Raw genomic sequence first — 24,130 nt, 5'->3', positions numbered from 1 at the left:
TAAAATAATAATCTGGTTACACATAGCTGGCAGAATACTGCGTTAGCTAAGGGTTTTGTTGGAACTGTATGTAACTCTAGTTTCACTTCAGTCTGAAACTTGAATTTTTCACAGTAGTATCATATAGACCAGTGGTTCCCAAACTTTTTTTTAATCATGGCGCACTAGAGTATCAAAATTATTTTCATGGCACCCCAGGGCCAAATGTTTCTTATTGAGACATTTCGAAATAAATATTAAATAAAATAAATTGTGTTTATATGTTATCCTTAGGTTCAAATGTGTGGCGAGGGACAATATTTGCTTCCGTTTGTCCAAGTATTTTATGACTGGCAGCCACCAGCACTGGTTTTGCCTAGTACGTTGACCATAAATAATTTGAATTGGTCCTGGAACACCAATCCAAGGCACCCCTGCAAGTGCCTTGAGGCACCCCATGGTGCCACAACACAGTTTGAGAACCACCGATATAGAACTTGACTTGTGCCAAAAAATATTCTTTCCTATATTGCCAAACAGAGATATTTAGACCTAAAATACGTACAATTCAGAAAACATAATTTTTAAATACTCCTAAAACAAGCGATTTGTACACAAATTGCAAAAAAACAAAAACAAAAAAACCCTGAGATTTCTTTCCAAGCTGATGTAGTGGCACCCTAAAAAGTACTAATTTCAGTCATTAAAATGTGACAAAGTAATCAATTGGTGGACTAAAATGTAACCAAGACTTTGCCAAGAACAGTAGTATCTACAGTATATATTTTTTAAATGGTTAAGCAACCTGTGTTGGACCACTTTATCTGGATTGACCTAAAACTGGAATACCATTATATACTGTAACATCATATTATTGTTTTTGGGGGGTTATTATGAAGGTGAATGTGAGCACCAATTCTTAAAACACAAAAAAATATTTTAGCCCGAATATTTTTTAAGGTAATGTAGTCTATATCTCCATTTTATTATTTGCTCTCAACATAGCTTATTCCATTTAATGCTTCTGGCCTTTTAAACTCTATAATCCTCTTAGAAAGCTAAGCTCCAACAGTGGAGGTCTCAAAAGCATAGAAAGGTAAAGTTAGCTAACAGTTGCTTTCCACTTGCTCAAGTCTAAAAACCCATATCTTTTTGTAACTACTCACAGTTTCAATATAGGAATGCACAGCAAAGAACATTCTATTCTTCATGAATCAAACCATATCTGCTCCCAATTTATAAATCAAGGTTGGGAAATAAAGTGTTAATTCTATATATTTTTAAAACCTTTTACAGTACTGATTTTTGTCAGGTAAGTAAAGACTACAGAGTATATAACAGTCATGGTTTCTTGTGTAAGCAGACAGCAAATGCAGCTGCTGTGACAAAACAGAGCAGAACACATTGCATATAAGATTTAAAAAAAAAAATCATTGTAAAAGCAGAAGATTCACCCTACTTTATAAAACTATTTATGTTAAAAGGAAAAAGTATTCTACTACACTTGTGAAATATATAATTAATCAAATCACATTTACGCATGCAGATGTATTACCTTGAATATGCAAATTAGCAATAACTTAGCCTTAATCAAAAAGCAAGGATCATTCATTTTCTTATCTGTGCAAATCAATATTACATAGTCACATTATCACTCAATCTCTAAATTTTGTCCAAACGGATTATAATTAGATTAAATTTAATCTGAATGTCATTAGAATTTTATGAGTACTCCTAGGAAAGGCTGAAAAGTAGTGTCTTTTATACAATGAAATATATCTTTGGTTACACTTTTTAGTATTAATAAAATAATGATTGGCATTTCATATCTTAGGGGGGTGTTCAATTAGCGGCTAACTTCCGCCCCAAAGCAAGCCAATCAGTGCAGATTACCCTGCGTGTGAATGCCGATGCTAGACAGAGCCTCGAGACTCCGTAAATTGGGGGTTCGCGCGCAGGAAAAACCCATTGATTGCGCAATTTAGATGGAATCCGTGGGTTTCCATGCCTGAATCCCGATTTTTAAACACGGGAAAAAGGCTTTTTAATTCAGTAACCTTTCCCAGCGATGGATTTTAGCAAGGAATTAGCTGCAATATGTGCAATACTGTGGGAAAAATAATAATATTGCACTACTATTTTTTAAGGATTGATCTGTTATATGATGTAAAGGAAAATGCAAGACACATTAATCAGTGATAAGCAGTCACGCTGTCAAGCTGATTATGCAGAAAATATGAATATTAAGTGTTAAGGCTAATGAAGGAATATAGGATAGCAACACATTAATGCATTTCAAAATAAGGTTATAAAACAATTTTGACTGTAATCACTATGGATGCCAAAAATAAAAAATCTCCCGTACAATTACAGTAGTGTGTGTGACCATATTTTCCTGTAAGTATTTCTTGATTTATTATGTGACAACCAGGAGTGACAGAAACCTTATAAGTAGAGAGTGGGTAGTGTACCATGACAGTGTCTCCTGATAATCACAGATCAGCATGGCTAATCCTTAAGATTTATGTTTATTCTCTGACTGTCCTTTTACATAGTATAAGGTACCAATGTCAAGCAAGTACTTGCACTGTATCAGTGAATAAGCCTTTCAAATATAATGAAAGAAATATATAACGGCAGTAACAGAAAGTGTTATATGAATAAACAAAACCGCTTTAAAAAAAAACATGACTTGCTCATTAAAACAAACTATGCAAATATCTTCCAAATTTGAGAGAATAAAATTACATTGCACACATGATGTGCCTTTGTGATATACTGTACATAACTAAATTCCTATAGTGAATTGGTGTATTTAGCTATAGGAATTTGTGAAGGTACTAGATATAGGATATAAAGCCCACCTTTATTCCCAGACCCCCTTAAACACAGAGCTCACACAGATAAGGAGAAGGTGCACTATGATTACATATTTATTGAAAGAAAATGTAAAAACACCACCTGCCGCCTAGGTAACATCACACAGTCATCAAAGGGCATTTCATAATTATAGATTGAAGACCAGTCTCCACAACAGAGACCACAAACCTCATGAGAAGCAGTTACCCCAGTTTAATACAGTTCCTACCAGGATCTCAGGTAAACAACTCCAGCAAACTCTTCAGGGTCCAGGCCGCACGGCCACTACGCTTAACCAACATGGTGGGGTCCCAGCAACTATACCTGTCATCTGCAGCTTTCAGGGATATGCCAGCAGACCTCTCAGTGCCTTCAGAATACCTGCTGCCTCTCACTTCTCTGACGCTGCTAAACACACACTTCCAGAAGCTTCCAGCAACACAGGATTTGGAAAGAATGACACACCCCTCCTCTAACACCGGTTCCATTTTAAAACTGCATTGAAACATGACTAGGGGCATGTTCATTTCACAGGGACAGCAAAACAGGAAATCCCAAAGAAGCATGTTGGGAGATGCAGTCCTACGTGGCAGTAATGCTAAAAAAACAGGAAATCACAAAGGAGTAAGCTGGTAGATGTAGTCAAACTAGACAGTAACTGATTGGAAGACAGAAAGTCCCAGCACAATCTTTACCCAGAGGAAAAACCATCCAGAGCACCTGGCTCAGTCAAGTCTAAACCCTCAGAGAAGTCACTGTTCGCGCCTTATGTGGCCCATACATCAACAATTATTTGCAGCAATCTACTGCTCTCCTGAAGCCTGGGTTGGAGCATCGGAAAAATCAAACCTGTTGGAAATGTGCATGAGTCACAATACATGTACCGTACGAATGAGTACTCCACACTGGTAATTCTGTCACTGGCAGAAAGCATTGCACAATGTAGCAACATTCCCCTAGTGTGTACCTCTCCCAGGCCGGGACGCCGGACAGCTAGCGACATTGCACAGTGACATCATTCTGCGGCCGGCTGGAGCATGCTGCTTTGGACGATGAGCCCAAATTTAGCAGCATGAGCGGCTGAGACCGAGGGTCGTTAACAAGCCATGGGGATCGCTTGCTCTCGCACCTGCCAAGTAGCTCTCTCCCTTCGCAGCCTAGCTGCACTGGCAGGCAGCTAGCTGCGCTGGCAGGCAGCTACCTGCCGCGTTTTGGGTCGCAGCGGCTGCAAGTAACGTCACGCAGCTGCCACAGCCCGCCCCCGCAACGGTCCAGACACGCCTGCGTTGTCCGGACTGCACCCCACCAACGGTGTTCTAACGCCATCTGCACGCCCCCTCCCGCAAAGTCTTACTGGGTCATCTCACTAGGTCCTAGTGCGTGCATGCGCACTCCAGAAAGGGCTTCAGGCTGCTGTCGCTGTTGTACCAGCAACTGAGTCTGAATTAGGCCCAAAGTCATTACTTTCTGGTTCCAACGTAGCAGAGGTAATACCTATGTGCCGCCAATGTGCTGTGTACGCCCAAGTGGTAACTAGAGAGTTATCCTAAGCATAGTGTTAGCTTTCAGGGCAAAGAAACCTATGCGGACAGCTCTGCTGTAGAACCACGATATCTCGTCGGCATCCTGACCACATCCCCTCTGATGCATCCCCTGATCATACGTGTGGGGGGTCCTAAAACGATGCAGAAAACCTCTGCTTTCTTTTCATAGAGTCTACCATAAAATCAATTTGATACACAGCGCCTTAATGCTGTAAATTATATTCAATAAATTTGTTAATCTTAATATTTATTATCATGGAACTATGCAGCAATGTATTCTCTTTGATTTATTTGTAATTATGTTTAAATGTTTTCTTAGCGGTGCATTTAATTTTGCATTTATTGAGGACACAGACACTCAGAAGATTACAAACGTTTGTCCTTCACTCAACAACAAAAGAACTTGTATTTTAACATATTTTCATTAATTCAAGAGTTCCAGCTTGTGTATTATAGATAAGCCAAAACAAAAGTGAAACTCAATCACTGAAGTTTCTTTTGCTAGTGTCACTGTAAATACAACCATTTAAAGATAAATTAGTAACGTGCATGGTGATTTTGGTCTGCAAGTAGTTCCAAAATTAAATACTTTGTGTACTCCAACTTTCTTTGACATAAAACATACAGTGATTAAAGAGAATAGTTAAATGCAGTTACTAACTGTCCTTTGATATTTTGTATGTTCTAATCTAATGTTTTAGAAGAGGCGTGAAAAACACAAGTTTGAAATAGTACTGCCTCATTGCTACACTTCAAACTGTCCACATTAAAATCTGTGAGGCAACGGATGACATTGCACGAAATTGCTGATGAAAGTCAATGAAGCTTTGAAATCTGAAGAATTTACTTAGATTTGCAATTCATATTATCAATATTCTCTGGGTAGCAAAGATGAGGGAAACCTGAAGGGAAGAGCACAACTACTAATTAACTTCCAACATGAACAACTACAGTATTTGCTCCCACAGGCACAAAAGGGAAACCCACTGAAAAGCAAGTTAATTAGTTAGACAGCAAGTTTAAATCTGCTATGCGTGTATCCATGTTTTCCGAAGCAAGATAATTATTAGTCCAGTGGTCCAAAGGCTCTAACATGAGTTATAGCAGTTTGCATATTTTAAACAGTGTGCAACATAGGATTGACCAGACTTAGGTCGACCACCATTTGTGAACACCTGAAATAGGTTGACACAAGCACTAGGTCAACATGACAAAAGGTCGACATTAGTTTTTCTTCATAGAGTGACCGGGAACCCCAATTAGTGCACCGTGTTTGCTCGCCAAGCTTCAGGTAAGGTGCCTCGCTGAGCTCGGCACAGGTTACAGTTCCCAATTGTAGTCCACGTGGATCATAAAATATGAAAAAGTAAAAAATTGTAAAAAAATTGTGAAAAACTCATGTTGACCTTTTGTCATGTCGACTGAATGCATGTCGACCAATAGTGATCGACCTAATTGCATGTCGACCTAGAGACTGGATACCATTTTAACACAAGCACATTTCTGGAACACATTTTGTGGTTTTTTTGCTTTGGGCATGCTCTAGAACCAGGGCAATACACTGACTGAAGGAAGTACAAGCTTACAAAGTCCCCCACTTTGGAAATAAAGCCCCAGGTGTGATATCCATGCAATCCAAATATCTCCATTTGTGCTGGAAGGGACATAACTGGGTTGAAATGGGGCTATCACATAGGCAAAGTTTGCTGTTTTCAGAGGGATCTTTTGCACATAATACTGGGCAGGTGAATTGCACAATGGTAATGGCGATGGCTATGAAATGTAGGGGTCTATTTACTAAGCCTTGAATGGAGATACAGTGGATGGAGATAAAGTACTAGCCAATCAGCTCCTAAATACCAGGTGAAGTCATACAGATAGGAATACCGTAGGGACACAAGTGAGTTACATGTACTCCGTCAATATGCAGGAGTTCAGCAGGCGGACCGCTTGGGGAAAGAAACATTTGAGGCTTCTGGTGGACCTGGCGGAAACAGCCCTGTAACGCCTGCCTGAAGGAAGCAAGTTAAACATGATGTGGCTGGGGTGTAGCTGGTCCTTTACTATCTACGTTGGCTGCTTTTTAGCTCTGGACAGGTACAGGTCCTGGACTGAGGGAAGGTTGGCCCGATGAACTTCTCTGTGGTTCTGACCACCTTTTGGTACTTGCATCTGTCCCTCGCGCTGGCGGAGCAGTACCATATCAGTATCGAGGAGCACAGTACCGACTCCACAATCGCAGAGTAGAAGAGGAGCAGAAGCTTCTGTGGGATGTTGAACTTCCCTAGTTGCCTGAGGAAGAACAACCTCTGCTACGCTTTCCCAACAGTGGCATCAGCGTTGGACCCCCATTTAAGGCCCCGGGAGATTGTTGTCCATAGGAACTTGAAGGCGTCCATTAGTGATACCACACTGATAGCAATCGTTAGCGGAGGTGCACTAGCTAACTTCTTCCTGAAGTCCACTATCATTTTAACAGTTTTGACAGTGGATTGCTAATTCACCTAACATCCCTATTTAACAGCATCCTGTGCCATCCCAGGACCTCTTTAGTCATACCACACGCCGAGTGTAAACCAACAGCACCAGCGAACCAGCCAAGTAGGGTTAGGTCCCAAGACCCACTGGTCAGTCCTCTCTCACTCACAATTAACCTATGTATCTACTGGTAGCTCTCCGGCTGTAGACAGTGACAGCCTTGCATCGTGATTGGTAAGAATAAGAAACAGGATGTCCTACTCTTGCAGCCTCTTCAGTAACAGCCTGGATCAGGCAACCATGGTACTGAGACCGTGTTTGGTGTAAATGAGCTGAGCTCTGTGATGGAAGATTTGAAGTAAAAAAAAACACAGGCAAAACAGAAAGTGTGCACTCATACTTCCTGCTCCAATACAGAAGCCGAGGTGGGTCCTTAATCAGCTTGACTACCTATCACTACATGCAGTATGGAAACCTCCCTGTCTTCACTCACAGGTCTAGACTCAGCCAATCGGAGCCAAACTACACGGTAAGCCACAACAAAATCTAGTCACCTGGACTGAATTCTTAGTCACCATGGCAACCGGTATTTGTCAAGCCCTGTTTTACCATCTGCTCTTCTCATTAGTCCAAAAGAAACCATATCTTGACTCCTCCTCACTCTCCGAATAACACCTACACTTTATTTGTCTGTTCCCCTGTGGATGCAAACTATTTGAGTAGCTTGTGCACAGCCACCTATCTTGCTTCATCACCTCAACTCCCTGCAAAACAGGCTTCCATCCCCAAACATTCCACTGCATTGACAAAAGTAATTAACAATCTATTTACGGTTTAGTGTAAAGGTTGTTTCTACATACTCAGCGTCCTTGTCATGCCTTCAGCATATGTCTTACATGTCATACTTTCAGCATATGTTTGTTCTATCATTATATTTGTGTTTACATTCATTTATGTTATAAGCCCCTTCTTGTGGTCAGCACAGAGGTAGGTCAAATGTGAACCTCATGGGCCACCTCAGTAAGCCTGGCAATGCATTTTGGGTGCAAGAAACTGGGAGCATCCATTTTCACTTCCCTCATGGTCCCAGCCAGACATGAATACACATGTGCTAAGCATAGCATCTGATGGTGATATTTTGACCCCAAACCTGCCATCTACTGACAGTTATGTAAGCTATCTGTATTGTTTTACACTGCAGTCAATAGTTTGCATATGTAATTTCACGTTGTTTGCATACAGTAGTTTGTTCATGTTTCTGCATCTTGCATGTTAGGTTTGCATTGTATCCTATCTTTGCACATTGTAATTGTATTCCTTTATTTACTTTTACAGTTTTACCAATTTCCTCTATTGTATAATAAACTCCATGTTTCAGATCATCACATCTGATTGGTGTTATTGAAAAGTAGAGGTGGTTATGCTGTGTGCCTGGAATTTGTCAAGGAGATAAAAGGCCGAACAATCCTTGACTACTACTTTCAACACAACCAATTACCATCTTCTTCTATACAGGTCTCAAAATGCTCAAAATGGAGCTTAATATTTTCCCTCCTTTTCGCAGCTGCCACCTCCCCACAATTACTAACGGATTTTCAAAAGCCCTATGGCTTAGTGCTATCCCTAAATTTAAGCCAACTCCTTTACACTTTACATCTGACAGTTTCATCACCTCTCCTTTGAAACACGTATTGCTAGAATGCAACTTCTTCTTGCCCTAGATTAACTCCTATCCAATCTTTCTATATCTACCTGCCTTTAATAGCGAAATTTGCCTCAATCTGGTCTTTCCATCACCCATCTGTATCTGCTTTTATTTTTATCAGCAGCCATTCTTGTAGTGCCAATAAACACTGCATACCCTGCAGCACTTCACAAATAAGAACAAACACAATCACAAACAAGGCTAGCACTGACCAACAAAGGGGTAAGCTACTATCCACCTATGGAATTTCATTGATACCTGATCAGATCCTCTCCCAGGCGTTTAAATCTTTATCCAGAGAGTTCAAAAAGTCCCTCCGCAGTAACTATGTGCTAAGCAAGTCTCCCTGCAGAGAATGTGTGCCAAGTAATATGACAATATCATTGTTTTTAAACACTTTATTTACATGAAATACAGAAAAAAAACAGAAATTGTTACGTACTTCATCTGCAATCAGAGACAGTGCTCACTGCGGAGACACTTTCTGAACTCCTATATTAAGCAAGCGCAAATATAATAATAATCAGTTTTTAAAAAGTAATAACTGACTGCATAATAATAACAACCTTAGTTAGTGAACACTATTGGTAGGATGTTATGCAGTCTGAGATCGCCGGAGGTGCTCGCAGCCGGCCGATCTCTGACTGTTTTTAAAGGGACAATCTCTTACAAGGCAAAACCATGCCTTGTAAGTGATTGTCCCTTTAAAAAAATGTCCGAAATTGGCCAGCAACCTGCACCTCCAGCGATCCCAGACTGTATTACATCCTACCACATATTTGTGGTTTCCTTTACATTTAGCTTATGTTTGTGGAAGGTTTAAAACATTTTTTTTCTAAGACTTTACCTAGCTTCTGGAAGGGTAAAAGTCAACTTAGTTGCTTTTGTTTGTCCTGTAATACCTCCTTTGGAGTGGGTGTGTGGTTGGGTCCATTTGTGACATGGGAAAACGAGAATCACCAGGGACAGAGGCTGAACTACCGCCAGTGCAACCAGTGCGTTGCACTGGGGCCCGCCACTGTCCAGGGGCCCAAAGCATGTAATGAGTCAAACTGACTCATTACATGCCGCTGTGTGCTGCGGGCAACCGCTGCCCGCAGCACACAGACGCCCGGAGAGGAGAGGAGCGCAGCGGACACGGGGGGAGGAGGAGGAGGAGGGAGGTGAAGGAGGGAGCCGCAGCAGCGCTTTGTTAATGGTGGAGGCGCTGATGCTGCTGTCCATCTGCTTCACTATAGGCTGTCTTCCGCCGCTGTGAAGCGCATCCCAGCATTCACAGCGGCGGAGAACAGCCTATGGTGAAGGAGAGGGACAGCAGCAGCAGCGCCTCCACCAATAACACTGCGCTGCTGCGGCTCCCTCCTCCACCTCCCTCCTCCTCTCCTACCCGGGGTCTCTGGAAAAGTTGCACCGAGGAGCCTGAGCCAGCGAAGAGAGTAAGTATAATTCTTTCTTTCTTTCTTCTTAATGTGCAAAAAGGGGGACTGTCTGCCGCTGTGTGTAAAAAGGGCATGCTGTCTGCCGTTATGTGTAAAAAGTGCATGCTGTCTGCCGCTGTGTAACAAGGGCATGCTGTCTGCCGTTATGTGTAAAAAGGGGGACGCTGTCTGCCTTAATGTGTAAAAAGGGGGACGCTGTCTGCCTTAATGTGTAAAAAGGGGGACGCTGTCTGCCTTAATGTGTAAAAAGGGGGACGCTGTCTGCCTTAATGTGTAAAAAGGGGGACGCTGTCTGCCTTAATGTGTAAAAAGGGGGACGCTGTCTGCCTTAATGTGTAAAAAGGGGGACGCTGTCTGCCTTAATGTGTAAAAAGGGGGACGCTGTCTGCCTTAATGTGTAAAAAGGGGACGCTGTCTGCCTTAATGTGTAAAAAGGGGACGCTGTCAGCCGTAATGTGTAAAAAGGGGACGCTGTCAGCCGTAATGTGTAAAAAGGGGAATCTGTCCGCCGTAAGGTGTAAAAAGGGGAATCTGTCCGCCGTAAGGTGTAAAAAGGGGAATCTGTCCGCTGTAAGGTGTAAAAGGGTCTCTACCTGGTGTAGTGGTGCTACTGTGCGGCGTAATTTGAATAATGGAGACTATTGTGCACCAATTTATGAATAGGTATTATTTTGTGGCCACACCCTTCCCTGCAAAGCCATGCCCCTATGTATTTTTGCACACGCCTACGGCGCGCACTGCCCCTGTTTTGCATGCAGGGGTGGGACTCCGATGCCGTTTCTTGCACACACTGCTAAAATGTCTAGTTACGGCACTGTTGCTAGGTATCCATTTCTCTGGCCCTGAGCAGGTCCCCCTCACCAGATCCTCTCCAAGGGTGAGGGGGTGGACTAGGATGGGATGAGGGGGGAGGGGGGGCAAAGCATTTTGTAGCACCTGGGCCCACCGCTCGCTAGTTCCACCACTGACCAGGGAGGCATGGTCAAGCTGTTGCAGTTGGTAATAGTTAAATCCTATGACCAGTATGTGACTGAAAGGAGGAGTTGTCTCAGAGCTGAGGAGCAGGGAGAGAGATCATGCACTTCCCTGGCGAGTAAGAAGGGCGAGTTAGAGGCTGCTGCTACAATGACCATCCAGCACCCAGGGCAGGAGAAGCTGTTGTAGGAGAGGCAAAAGTCTGGAGTGCCTAAACTAAAGGAGGAAGTCACTAACCATGATTGGGTAAGTGTAATCTGTAAAAGGGAGGAGTCCCCACTTGTGATTTGCTAATGGATAAAGTACCCTCCATTTAATTAGCACATTATATTAGTAAATCTCTATAATACTATCTACTTATACAAACAATGTTACTTTATGACCTCCCTGTATACAATAATCACTGCTGAAAAATAAGGAATATTTTTTTTAATCTGATTTATAAAGGATAAAAAAAAGAAAATGTGATTTGTTTATTTATTTATTTATTTGGGGGGGGGGTGGTATCAAACCCTGGAGAGTGATAAAGTAAGGAGAAATAAAATACTAACCAATCAGCTCAAATACAGACTGTAAAATGACAGAAGCTCATCACCCCCCACTTTATCTCTTTTCAAGGTATGACACATCTACTCAGCAGGGTGAGCCAAGTGATACTTTAAAAATAATGCCACCTCCCAAAGACGAATAAGCAAATGATTACTTCAAGCAAGTTTAAATCAAGTGCTGCTAAGAATTCCCAAGATATATATTTCACATCACACACAGCAATATATATTACCTATTTCAGCACATACTTTAGAACATCCTCTAATTGCTTTAGCTGCCCAATACAAACATGACTACAACTTGTCTCATGATCTTTAGCTAAAGCACTTCATAACAAGAGAAACAGATTCCACAAAAACTACATTCTCGAGAAGGATCGAAAAAAATGCAATGATTAATACATATGAATATCTAAAAATGTAAATATAGTTAAAAATAAAAAACACTAGGGGGGTATCCAATTACCTGGGATAGTGCCGCGGCCGGGAAAGATGTGATTTTCACTTTTTTTTTTTAATCACCCCTATCCAGTTAGCTCACACAAAAAACACCCGTTTACATAGGTCCAGGGAAAGCTGGATAATTACGGATTATGCTTTGTGTGACAAATCCCCAATAAGTGCTGGCATTGGGGGGATAAGCACTGGCATTGGGGTAACAAGATAGCCCCCTATATCTAATTGGCAGACAACTAAATATAAGAGCTTGCCTTAGGAAAGATAGATTGATATGAAATTTTCTGTGGACATGCAATAAAAATGCCAGATCTAGCTTAATATAAAGCTTAAATGGAAATCTGGCATTGTTGTCAGAGCCGGATTAAGTCTTGAGGGGGCCTGGGGCACTTAAGACAGGGCCTGGGGGAAGGTGGGGGTGTATATTAGATTGTCATGTATATTCAACTTAAACTAATGGTGTATATAAGATTTAAACTAAAAGTTTAATAATGCTTGGGTACGGTTTAAAGCTCCACCTAATTGAGAGACAACTATTTTATAAAGTTTTCTTGTAGCGGAACAAAGACAACTGCACCTTAAAATACACATCGAAAAATAAAATCTTGCAAAAATACAATAGCTGCAGCCTCTACACTACTTACACACTGGGACAGGACTCAGGAGGACTCTGTATTTCTCTTGACCCAAATGCTCTCATTAGATAACCGGTTACACAGAACACAGACACACAGGTGGGGAGAAGGAGAAGCTGGGATAACTGGGTCACTTACAGCTTTCTCTCCCCCTCTTATCTCTTCTCTGGTCAAGAAGCTCCATCAGTAGCTCATGAAACATTATATTCCTGTGTCTCTGCCTGCCTGTTCAGCTTGCATTCTGGCTGCCTGGTTCTGCTGCTGCACAAGAGGGAGAGCTAGTGATGGCAGTGTGCTCTGGCTGGGTGGGGGCTGACAGAGGATGGCCTGGGGTATAGTATACCCTGCATCCCCCCTTTAATCTGGCTAAGATTGTTGTCAATACCTGACATTCTCATTTATCCCAAACCAAGAGAAGACCAGACCATATACAGAAAATCCTGTGCTACCTTAGTCAGGGGCATAGAGAGACACCCCAGGCCCCGGTAAAGGGGGGCATGGCATAAAAAAGAAGGCGTAATGATGCCTGTTACTAAAAAAATATTGATATAATAAAAAAAGAATTGCGGGGGTGCGAGCGCGCTCTACGGGGTGGGGGGGGGGCACAATTTTAACACAGGGGGCGGGGGAGGGCACCTGCTTCCTACCTTACTGGAACTGGATGCGGCTCCGTCCTCCCCGGCCAGTGCCAATTACCCAGTGATATTTGGAAAGATGACGCTGGCCACTAAAGATCAAAGACCCTGGCAATTTGTATCCATCACCTTTCCCCCCCCCCAACCCCCTCCTCAGCGCCAGTGACCTTAGTTGGTCCTGTGTATAAAAGAAGAAACTGTTAACTGGTACAGACATAGTTTGTATACAGTTTGGTTTGATGCAGGTATTTATATTGTACTTAAAAGTCTTACTTCTCATGTTTCGACAGCTGCTATGAAGCAACACGATAAGAAAATAAGAGTTTCAAGGAGCAGGAAGCTTTTATTCACAAGAAAGATGTCATTTTTTTTAAAAAGAAATAATCACCAGTCACTTAATTGTTTGCATGGTAGAAAAAAAAAATGTGTAAAGCAATCTTACTTGATAACTGTGCCTTTGGTGCCCCCTGCTGTTGTAAGCATGACCCTTGTTGTTAAACTGACACGCAGATCATCTTCATCCAGACCCAGCAGCACAGAACAGCATTGTAACGACGTACTAGATTTGTTCTTTAGAGCGCAGCCACCTGGTGTTCAATACAACATATATGTCAGCAAAACTGAGGTCTGCAGACAGGTATTAAATTGGTTAACGGTGTTTGGCATTTATCCTAGCACATAGCCATTTGTCCAAAAGGTGCATACTACACAATCTGTTCTTTTAATCTTTTCACTGGCAAAAACTCTGTATAAGACAAACGCAGCAAGCAGCTTGAAAACAAAACACTAAATGGTTTCAGTGTTCTAGTAGGGGAAATAAGAATAAACAGGTCCAACACTGACAGTACATGCATAAACATATACAAATATTATTTACATACTGTATAAAGTACAAAGAAGTACATACTTTAAATACAACAGCTAAAAGTTGATATATTAGAGAGACTTTATTTTCTGATCTTTATTTATATAGAAAATGTACTGATATACCGATGTAACTTGGTACTCTCAAAAAAGACAACAGTGATTGCATTATTTTAGTAATGAACACAAGTACACAAGAAATCTATATTTTAAACTATAAAAAAATCTTGGTTCAACAGCATATTGAGGCCTAATGTTCAAGTTCAAGCTGCAGGAAACCGACATGGTAAATGCAATGCCACTGTAGTTAGGCATATACTGTAAATCTGACACAAAATAAAAAAGCCCACAACAATTACAAGAATAGGTGATAAACTATAAATATAGTATGTTACAGATGTGTCTCATACATCTTTGCTGCAGTCATGAAAAACAGTCCCTTATTGGCACTTCAGGTCACGTGCAGCTCTGCTAACGGGTGTCTTTTGTATGCAGAAAATGCGTCTTATTTGCAACACAATGAGACTAGAACACACAAGGAGACTGTGCAGGTTAATTTGATATACAGTGCATCCGGAAAGTATTCACAGTGCTTCACTTTTTCCACATTTTGTTATGTTACAGCCTTATTACAAAATGGAATAAATACATTTTTTTCCCATCCAAATTCTACACACAATATCTCATAATGACGTGAAAAAAATTTTTTTTAGATTGTTGCAAATTTAATAAAAATATAAAACTAAGAAATCACATGTACATAAGTATTCATAGCCTTTGCCATGAAGCTTAAAATTGAGCTCAGGTACATCCTGTTTCCACTGATCATCCTTGAGATGTTACTACAGCTTAATTGGAGTCCACCTGTGGTAAATTCAGTTGATTGGACATGATTTGGAAAAGCACACATCTGTCTGTCTAAGGTCCCACACTTGACAGTGCATGGCTGAGCACAAACCAAGCATGAAGTCAAAGGAATTGTCTGTAGACCTCCAAGACACGATTGTCTCGAGGCACAAATTTGGGGAAGGGTACAGAATAATATCTGCTGATTTGAAGGTCTCAATGAGCACAGTGGCCTCCATCAGCCATAAATGGAAGAAGTTCGGAACCACCAGAACTCTTCCTAGAGCTGGCCGGCCATCTAAACTAAACGATCGGGGGAGAAGGGCCCTAGTCAGGGAGGTGACCAGGAACCCGATGGTCACTCTGTGAGAGCTACAGCATTCCTCTGTGGAGAGAGGAGAACCTTCCAGAAGGACAACCATCTCTGCAGCAATCCACCAATCAGGCCTGTATGGTAGAGTGGCCAGACGGAAGCCACTCCTTAGTAAAAAGCACATGGCAGCCCACCTGGAGTTTGCCAAAATGCACCTGAAGGACTCTCAGACAATGAGAAACAAAATTCTCTGGTCTAATGAGACAAAGATTGAATTCTTTGGCGTGAATGCCAGGTGTCATGTTTGGAGGAAACCAGGCACCGCTCATCACCAGGCCAATACCATCCCTACAGTGAAGCATGGCGGTGGAAGCATCATTCTGTGGGGATGTGTTTCAGCAGCAGGAACTGGGAGACTAGTCAGGATAGAGGGAAAGATGAATTCCGCAATGTACAGAGACATCCTGGATGAAAACCTGCTCCATAGCGCTCTTGACCTCAGACTGGGGTGTCGGTTCATCTTTCAGCAGGACAACGACCCTAAGCACACAGCCTAGATATCAAAGGAGTGGCTTCAGGACAACTATGTGAATGCCCTTGAGTGGCCCAGCCAGAGCCCAGACTTGAATGTGATTGAACATCTCTGGAGAGATCTGAAAAGGGCTGTGCACCGACACTTCCTATCCAACCTGATGGAGCTTGAGAGGTGCTGCAAAGAGGAATGGGCAAAACTGGCCAAAGATAGGTCTGCCAAGCTTGTGGCATCATATACAAAAATACTTGAGGCTGTAATTGCTGCCAAAGGTGCATCACCAAAGTATTGAGCAAAGGCTGTGAATACTTATGTACATGTGATTTCTTAGTTTTGTATTTTTAATAAATTTGCAAAAATCTCATAAACACTTTTGCCACGTTGTCTTTATGGGGCATTGTGTTTAAAATTTTGAGGGGAAAAATGTATTCCATTTCGGAATAAAGCTGTAAACATAACAAAATGTGGAAAAAGTGAAGCGCTTTGAACACTTTCCGGATGCACTGTACAAGTTCTGTTGTACTCCGTATACAAACTCAGTCATGCATAATACACAAGTGTCAGATATCAAATTAATCAACAGAGTCTCCTCATGCATCCTAGTTGCATACCGTTTCAAATAATCTCGCGCTGCATGGCGTACTGAGGCTGGATGTAGGAGGACACATTAATACCAGCAGTTTGCATGGACTATCCATTCTGCATTACAGATCAATGATCCCTACTGTTTCCTTAACACAAAAAGTGACAGACGTGGGCAAGATCATCAAATAAAAGCAGTACAATCATATGCAATAGCTCAACAACCTAGGGGTATACTCACAAATAGTCCATTTTCATCTACATTCTGTTTGTGGGGCTAAAACACACATGTACTAAAATGTAAAAATAAATATCAAAAATAATCTGTTAATACATGTGTCCTCTAGCCCCTGAAACCCAATATTGAGTTAAATTTTTTTAGAAAAAAATCGACCATTAGTAAATATACCCCCGCTGCTTTTTCATATACACATCTTTTGCTAATTTCACAAAAAAATTGTTTCAGGGAAGTCTCTAATATTAAATATAAATTTGTGATACATTTGTGATAAATGCACACAATGAAAAAGTATTCTCTATTTAAACAGGCCTGGATGGCTTTGCTATCCTTGACGAAACACCGGCAAGTCGGGATACCGGCGATCATATGAGTCAGGATGCTAAAAGCATCCCATTCATATAGAGAAACACATTTTACATTTATTACAAATTTATAAACAATATTAGAGACTTCTCTTATGCGCCCTACAGACTGGGCGATAACACTGCAAGATATAACAATCTCGTTCAATAATGAACGAGATAACGTTCATATCTGTCAGTGTGGAGGCACCAGCGATGAACGATGTGCGGCCCCGCGCTCGTTCATCGCTGATGCCCCGTCGGCTGGGCATGCAGGCCAATATGGACGAGATTGTCCATATTTGCCTGCACGTCTACGGAGCCGGGTGACGGGGGGAGTGAAGAAACTTCACTCCCCCCGTCACTGCCTGCCCCGCCGCCGGGTCGCCCATCTGCCGTATCGGCGGTCGGGCAGCTCGGCGGCACATCGCCAAGTCTGTAGGGCCCATTAGACCCGTGGTTCCCAAATTCAGTCCTCAAGAGCAATAACGGTCCAGGTTTTAAGTATATCTATGGCTCAGCAAAGATGGTTAAATCATATTGACTGAGGTACTAATTAAGTCACCTGTGGCCAAGCATGGATAACCTGGACCAGGTTTCTTTTAGAGTTGCGAAATTGACAAAACAGCACAAAATTATTAACCTACTGCATAAAGAACATCAGAATATACTAAAGAAAAGTCATTTACCCGACCATTGAGTTATGAAAATTGTGGTATACACTAGGGGCCTAATTCAGACCTGATTGCAAAAGCAAAATCTCTCTCTAATGGGCCAAACCATGTGCGCTGCAGGTGCGGCAGATATATCATGTGCAGAGAGAGATAGATTTGGGTGGGTTATTTTGTTTCTGTGCAGGGTAAATACTGGCTGCTTTATGTTTTACACTGCAATTTAGATTTCAGCTTGAACACAACCCCACCCAAATCTAACTCTCTCTGCACACTTAACATCTGCCCCACCTGCTCTGCAAGGTCTGAATTAGGTCCACGATCCTTTTGTGGAGTAATGTGCTGTATTAAACTGACTTACGTAGGGGTGCAACAGATCATTAAAACAGTTATGAAAAGATGCAATGCTTACAAATACCAATGCAGAAAAGAGCAAGCTTGCTTAACCTTCAGATCAGTTCTGCAATAAATATAATAAAAGTAATAAAATACACTTCTAAAAATCATCTGCATACAAATAGCATGCACACCGCACAAAGAATATATACACTAAATACTGTCCCTCTGTGACTTACAAGGTGTCGAACTATGCAATCTGTCTATAAAATGTTTGACAAATGAAGCTCAGTAAATGTTCCTCTCCATGCAGAGCTGTTGTATAACATTACACATTCTCACTGAGATTCATGCTGCCCTCACTTTCTCTTCTTAAAACCATTTAAATCCCCCAGTGAGTAAGTGTTAAAACTTTCACCAGATGATCACCACGGTACACATTCGACTCCAGGAAAAACTCCATTTGAAGGCATTTTACTGCCTGAGTACATCAAACACAACTTTTTTGAGTCAGTGAGTAAAATGATAAATAAATCCCTTCGCTCTCATTACATCCAACAAATGCAACTTGCTTTTGTCACCCAAAGCCACAATCTCACAGAGCAAGGGCAAGCCAAGCTGCGGTACTAACTCACAGCTGTACAATCACTGCATGGTTCTTCTCTAAAAATGCCTCCCCTAAAAAAAAAAAAAACCTTAAAACATATAGAAAACTAAACAAGAAAATAAAAACAGTACTTTTAAATATTTAAGGGATTGAACCAAAAGGCTTATTATTATTATTATTATTGCTGCTGCTGCTGCTTCTGGTTATATACTGTACTATACATAAATCTTTACCTCTCACTAAAGAGCATGTAACCCTTTCCTGATGTGGACAGGATAGTAACACTTCAACTAGCCTCTGCACTGAAAGGGTTATAATCTTCTAACAGTGGTCATACTGAAAGGTACTGTGACACTGCCATCTAAATGTGGCCAATCTGTCAACTCAACTTGCCAAAGGAGACATTCTGCAGTGCACCTGCATTGCAGCAGTCACACAACATTGCATTTCATTGTTTCTGAAAGACCTTTACAAATCAGCTGTGCAGATGGCCTTCCCATTTACCTGTAATCAAATAACACCTTTCATTTGCTCAAAGATTAAATAGTTTTAAAAATCCATTTCTCTTTTAGTCTATCATGTACTTATGAGAACAAATTTCTACAGCAATTTAAAGTACAATTTATTCCTACTTTAAAAAGAACATTGTGCTTAGTGATTCAAATCAAATTCTTCTCATTTCAGATGACATTTACAGTGATAGAATAATAGAATAAAATGTCTCCTAACCAGAGGAGCTTCCAGCTTCTTCAAAATCAATGTTTCCTAGGTGCAGGACACCAGCAACCACTCGGAAAAGATCAAGCTTCTCTGTGTCATCCAAGCCAATCTTCTTCATAGCGCCGCACATGCGATTGAAATCTCCATGATCATCTAAGAGTGGATCCTTTAGGGAGCCATATTTGAGGTACTACAAACAAATGTTATGGTAAATATACAGGATCAGGAAACAAAAGCAAATATATGAATATAGTTGAATTGATGTAACGGCTAGGATTCTAAACACACTTAGGGGCAGGTTCAATTACATGCGAGCTGCCATCAGCAACTCAGGTTGCGTGTATATGGACCACTTACGGTAGTCTGATTCTACTAGCACTCTCATAGGCTGCAAGTAGGAAGCAGAAAGTGGGCGGGAAAAACATGCAATCCCACCGCTGGCCATTCCAGCGGGACTCGTTCCTAATTGAAACTGCCCCATAATGTTACAAAGAAGCACACTGCAAAAGTAAAAATATAATATAAATGTGGACACATCACCTAGACAGCAGAGAAAGTTATTTTATGGCGAAAGTAATGTTCATTAAAACCACTGAGACAAGATCCTAGTGGATTGATTGATTGATGAATGGTTCAGTCCACTAAATGACTGTCTCCACTATGTGTAAGTGATGAATTCCCATTAGACAAAACAACTACTTAATAAGGAAGTATGGTATAGAGTAACTAAAGTAATATAAGACTCATAATAAAAGTAAGTAGAAGCATGAAGGCATAAAATCAGCTTTATTTGCTTTATGGGCATATGGACGTTCTTAGATTTAATGACATTTTAATTTGTGTTCCATGTATATTTAAGTACTCATTCACCCATAAAACAAATATGCATGCAGAGCAGTTCCTCACTCTATCCTGGAAGATAATTTAGGCATGCTTTATTAGGCAATGCGCATAGAGACACCATAGAGTATTAGAAGCTCACAGAGAGAACTTTACAAAGCCAAAACTTGCTTCCGCTTATACGTCATGCATCTGCAAAGTCACACCACGCTTCTCTACACACCATCAACACTAAGCTAAAAATAATTGCAGGGTACATGAAAAATACCTCATCTTCCTGATATATTATGAAGGAGGCAAAAAAGCAATTTGGAGAGTTAATTGTAAATTTTTTTTGTATGCAGCAGTTTGTACACAAGGCAGAATGATCAGATTACCAGCTGACCTAACAGCAGCACGCTTAGAATTTCTGCTTCTCAGTAAGTGAGTCAGCAGTTGTATTATTTGGGCATTTTCAACAGTAAAAGAAGGATGTGATCATTTCCAAACACATTCTTGCATAACATATATTACATAATCTGTTACTGTAAAAAGGATTAGCTATGCTGACAGTACGGTAAATGCTGAATACCAGTGTCAAGCACCTTCACACAACATTAAACAATTAACATAATACAAGAAAAAAAAAATTATACAGCAAAACTGCTGGCTAACAATATACCTCTGCCCGTGCCCACTACCACCACACTCCAGGCGTAACAATATGGAGGAGTAGTTGACAGCAAATCACATCTTCCAGCTACTGCTGGCGTTCTGTGTGTGGGGGGAGGGGGTAGTTGCAGGACGCATCAATATCAGAAAGAGAGGCATCAGGTCGCTCATTCACTGTATTTTTGTACCAAATCTACTACCTAGATTGGCTAGCGCCAGCCCTGCCCTGCCCTGTCCATTAATATAGACAAATTAGAATCCTTGTCTTTGAAAACTATTTTTCGGATCCAGAAAGTACTGTAAGGAGTGCAGTGTAAACATGCTACTTACTGGTCAGTTAAAATATAATAGGTTCAAACAAGCTAATCCTTGCTGCCAAGACAATAAAAATATATCCAATGCATTGGCTGCTTGCAATAACAGAGCAGTAAGTGATTAAAATATAACAAAAAAGCATCCAGATTAATTTACAAGCTATGTCAGCAAAATAACCAATGAATGTGTGTGTCAGAGATCTTTGAATGTCTGCAGTAAAACATGGACAATGTTCCTGGATCAAAAGAAAGCTACAAAGGTCAATGACATATGTAAATCTATAACCTAATAGGCGGAGCAATGCATAACAGCTACTTAAAAGTAGGGCTGATATGATATGTCTGTTGTTTATATGCCAAGGGCTCAGGTGCAGGAAAAATTAAAAACAGTAATTATACTTTGGGTATGTTTAGAACACAAGTGCAAAACACACAATGCTGTAAGCATATTGGAAACTGTCAACAACGCTTGGACCAAGATCCTGCTGGTAGGAAAAATGGATTACACTGTTCAATCAAAACAGCAGAGTTTCAACAGTGTCTCCTACACACAATAATTACATTGCAACTCTTTCACTTCTAGACCAGATTGACCTGAAATTGCTTACACTGGCTGCACAATCGCCAATTAGTTTCCAAATCTTTAGAAACAACCTCAGAGTGTATACAGGGGAGGTTTTATTGATTGTACACATCTATGTTTTAGCACCACTTATATGTAGTGTTTGGTAGCTTTAGACTTTGTATAATTAAAGGATAAAGCAAAATGTTTAGCTTTACATCAAACAACACACATTTTAATTCTTGGTTGAGACACAAATTGACAGATTGGTACATAAATAGACAGAAAGGTAGTTATATACAACAAATGTATTTGAAACATGTATTGTTAAGGTCAGGGTCCCTACATAATATGGTCCACAGCACCTGATTGTTTGCATTTAGAAAAGGGCATTGAAGCACGCTTGGGTCAGGTGGCAGCAGGTGCTCAAACATTCACGACAGGCGTTGAATGGCTCTCAGGATGAATTTTGAGGTAAAGCATGTTATGGCTTTTTTTTTTTAGTACAATTGGATTTTCATTGTGTACAGTTGATATTTTGGAGCCTGTAGTTTGTTAGTTACAAAAAAATGACCAATCTTATTCAAACAAAGAATGAAGGTGCAGTTGGCTTAAAAGTAACTCTACCAGTGGATGAATAATGAATAACTCAAAATACAGATAGAGCAGGAGTCCTGTTAAGACACTCAGTGGTGTAACTAGGGCATGTGAGCAGGGCATGCGCCCTGGGCGCCATAGCGGTCCCAGCCAACCAGGGCATTAAACTCACCTGCCTACCGCAGTACACCCACTACTGCACTGCTAAGTGAGGGAGAGATTGTGGGGCTGAGAGACGCAGGGTGAGATGATGGGGGTGCTAAGAGACGCAGGTGGTAGATGATGGTGTGGCTGAGAGAGGCAGGGGGAAGATGGTGTGGCTGGGAGAAGCAGGGTTAGAAGATGGTGTGGCTATGAGACGCAGGGGGCTGGAAGTGATACAGGTGGCATGAGTTAGTTTAACAGCTGTTGTATGATAATGACATTGGTAATATTTCTAAGCAAACTGCCATCTTCCGGATAATATGATACCCTACATGAATAGTGGGGTCTGGGACTCCAGGTCGACACCAAAAAGGTCGACACACCTTAGGTGGACACCAATTGGTCTACACACCTTAGGTCAACATGGACAAAAGGTCGACGTGAACAAGGTCGACATGGAAAAAGGTCGACATGGGTTTGGTTTTTTGGTGCAGTTTACTTCGTAGTGTGATCGGGAACCCCAATTAGAGCACCGCTTCGCTCATCAGGTTACTATTCCCAATCATAGTCCACGTGGTTCGTAAAGTATGAAAAAGTTCAAAAAAGGAAAAAAGGAAAAAAAATTATGAAAAATTCATGTCGACCTTTTGCCCATGTCGACCTAAGGTGTGTCGACCTTTTTGTTTTTTTGTTGTCGACCTGGAGTCCGGATACTGAATAGGGAATACAGACTGAAGATACAGAGAGGATACATTTCTTCAGAGGTTCCCCATTGTGAGAAACCATCATATACAGTAGGTAAGGTGCAAATGGGATGGAAAGGAATGTTTCCAAAGTGACGAGAAACAGGTTACGTGTCATGGTGACACTTCCCAGTTTCAATAGCCACGCACAAAGGTTTTATTCTTTAAGGGGGTGGGGCTGTACTTCATCTTGCCCTGGGCACCAGAGATCCTGGTTTACGCCTCTGATGACACTACTTGTCTAAATTGTCCTAAAAACAATGCAGTGCAGTGTGGCCTGATTGCACCTCTATGTGCACAAAATTGCTAATGTGACAAAATGGTTTCATGCCAGGGATACAATTAAATGGGCTTATCTGAAAATAGAGGACGTTCTTTTACCAAGTGTGGACCATGTAATTTCTCAGCAGTTGTGCCCTTATAGTAAGGCTTAATCGAACAAATAGCATTCTGCCATGTTTAGCTTGAGAGAGGGGGTCATAGTGTTTGTGAAGATAAAAAGCATAATTTATTGAATATACTGAGCTAAAATTTGGCATGTCCATAGAGAACTGTTGCTTGGTGCTGCATGGCAAATTTTCATTGCTATTTTTGTTTTTTAATAATGAAAAATGTGGAAGAATCTAAAGCTGAAAATGTCACTGGTACTGGTAGTATTCATGTCAGTAAGCTTTGTGTATCTTACTTGCGCCCGTAACAGTGAAGTCATCTTACCCTATTTTTGTAATTCAGGGATTCAAGATTGGAAAAATCTCAATTTCCGGGTACATATTGATCTACTGCCTTTAGTATAGCCTCTGCCATCCATCTTCCCTCCTGGTCTCTCTGTTATCCATCTCCACCCCTCCTGTCCTGTCCTCTGTGATATCCATCTTCCCCTCCAGATCCCTCTGCCACCCCATCTTCCCCTCCTGTCTTTTCTGCCACCCCATCTTTCCCTCCTGCCCTCTCTGCCAGCCAGCCAGTCATCATC

The 24,130-nt window shown here is 41.2% G+C and overlaps 1 protein-coding gene across 9 annotated transcripts in view; it reads right to left on the bottom strand.

Moving 5' to 3' along the window:
• MYO6 (myosin VI) overlaps window positions 1–24,130 on the bottom strand; it is a 449,562-nt gene that overhangs the window by 180,374 nt on the left and 245,058 nt on the right. For all 9 annotated transcript variants that reach the window (XM_063916839.1, XM_063916841.1, XM_063916842.1 and 6 more), the window contains exons 11-12: window positions 19,316–19,496; window positions 13,696–13,840 (exon numbers count right to left, since the gene is read on the bottom strand). In XM_063916839.1, coding sequence (XP_063772909.1) covers window positions 13,696–13,840; window positions 19,316–19,496 — 326 coding nt within the window. The remainder of the gene's footprint in view (window positions 1–13,695; window positions 13,841–19,315; window positions 19,497–24,130) is intronic.

Source organism: Pseudophryne corroboree, chromosome 4 (genome assembly GCF_028390025.1).
Source record: "Pseudophryne corroboree isolate aPseCor3 chromosome 4, aPseCor3.hap2, whole genome shotgun sequence".
In the NCBI taxonomy this organism is placed as follows: domain Eukaryota; kingdom Metazoa; phylum Chordata; class Amphibia; order Anura; family Myobatrachidae; genus Pseudophryne; species Pseudophryne corroboree.
This window is presented reverse-complemented; position numbering and strand designations above follow the sequence as displayed.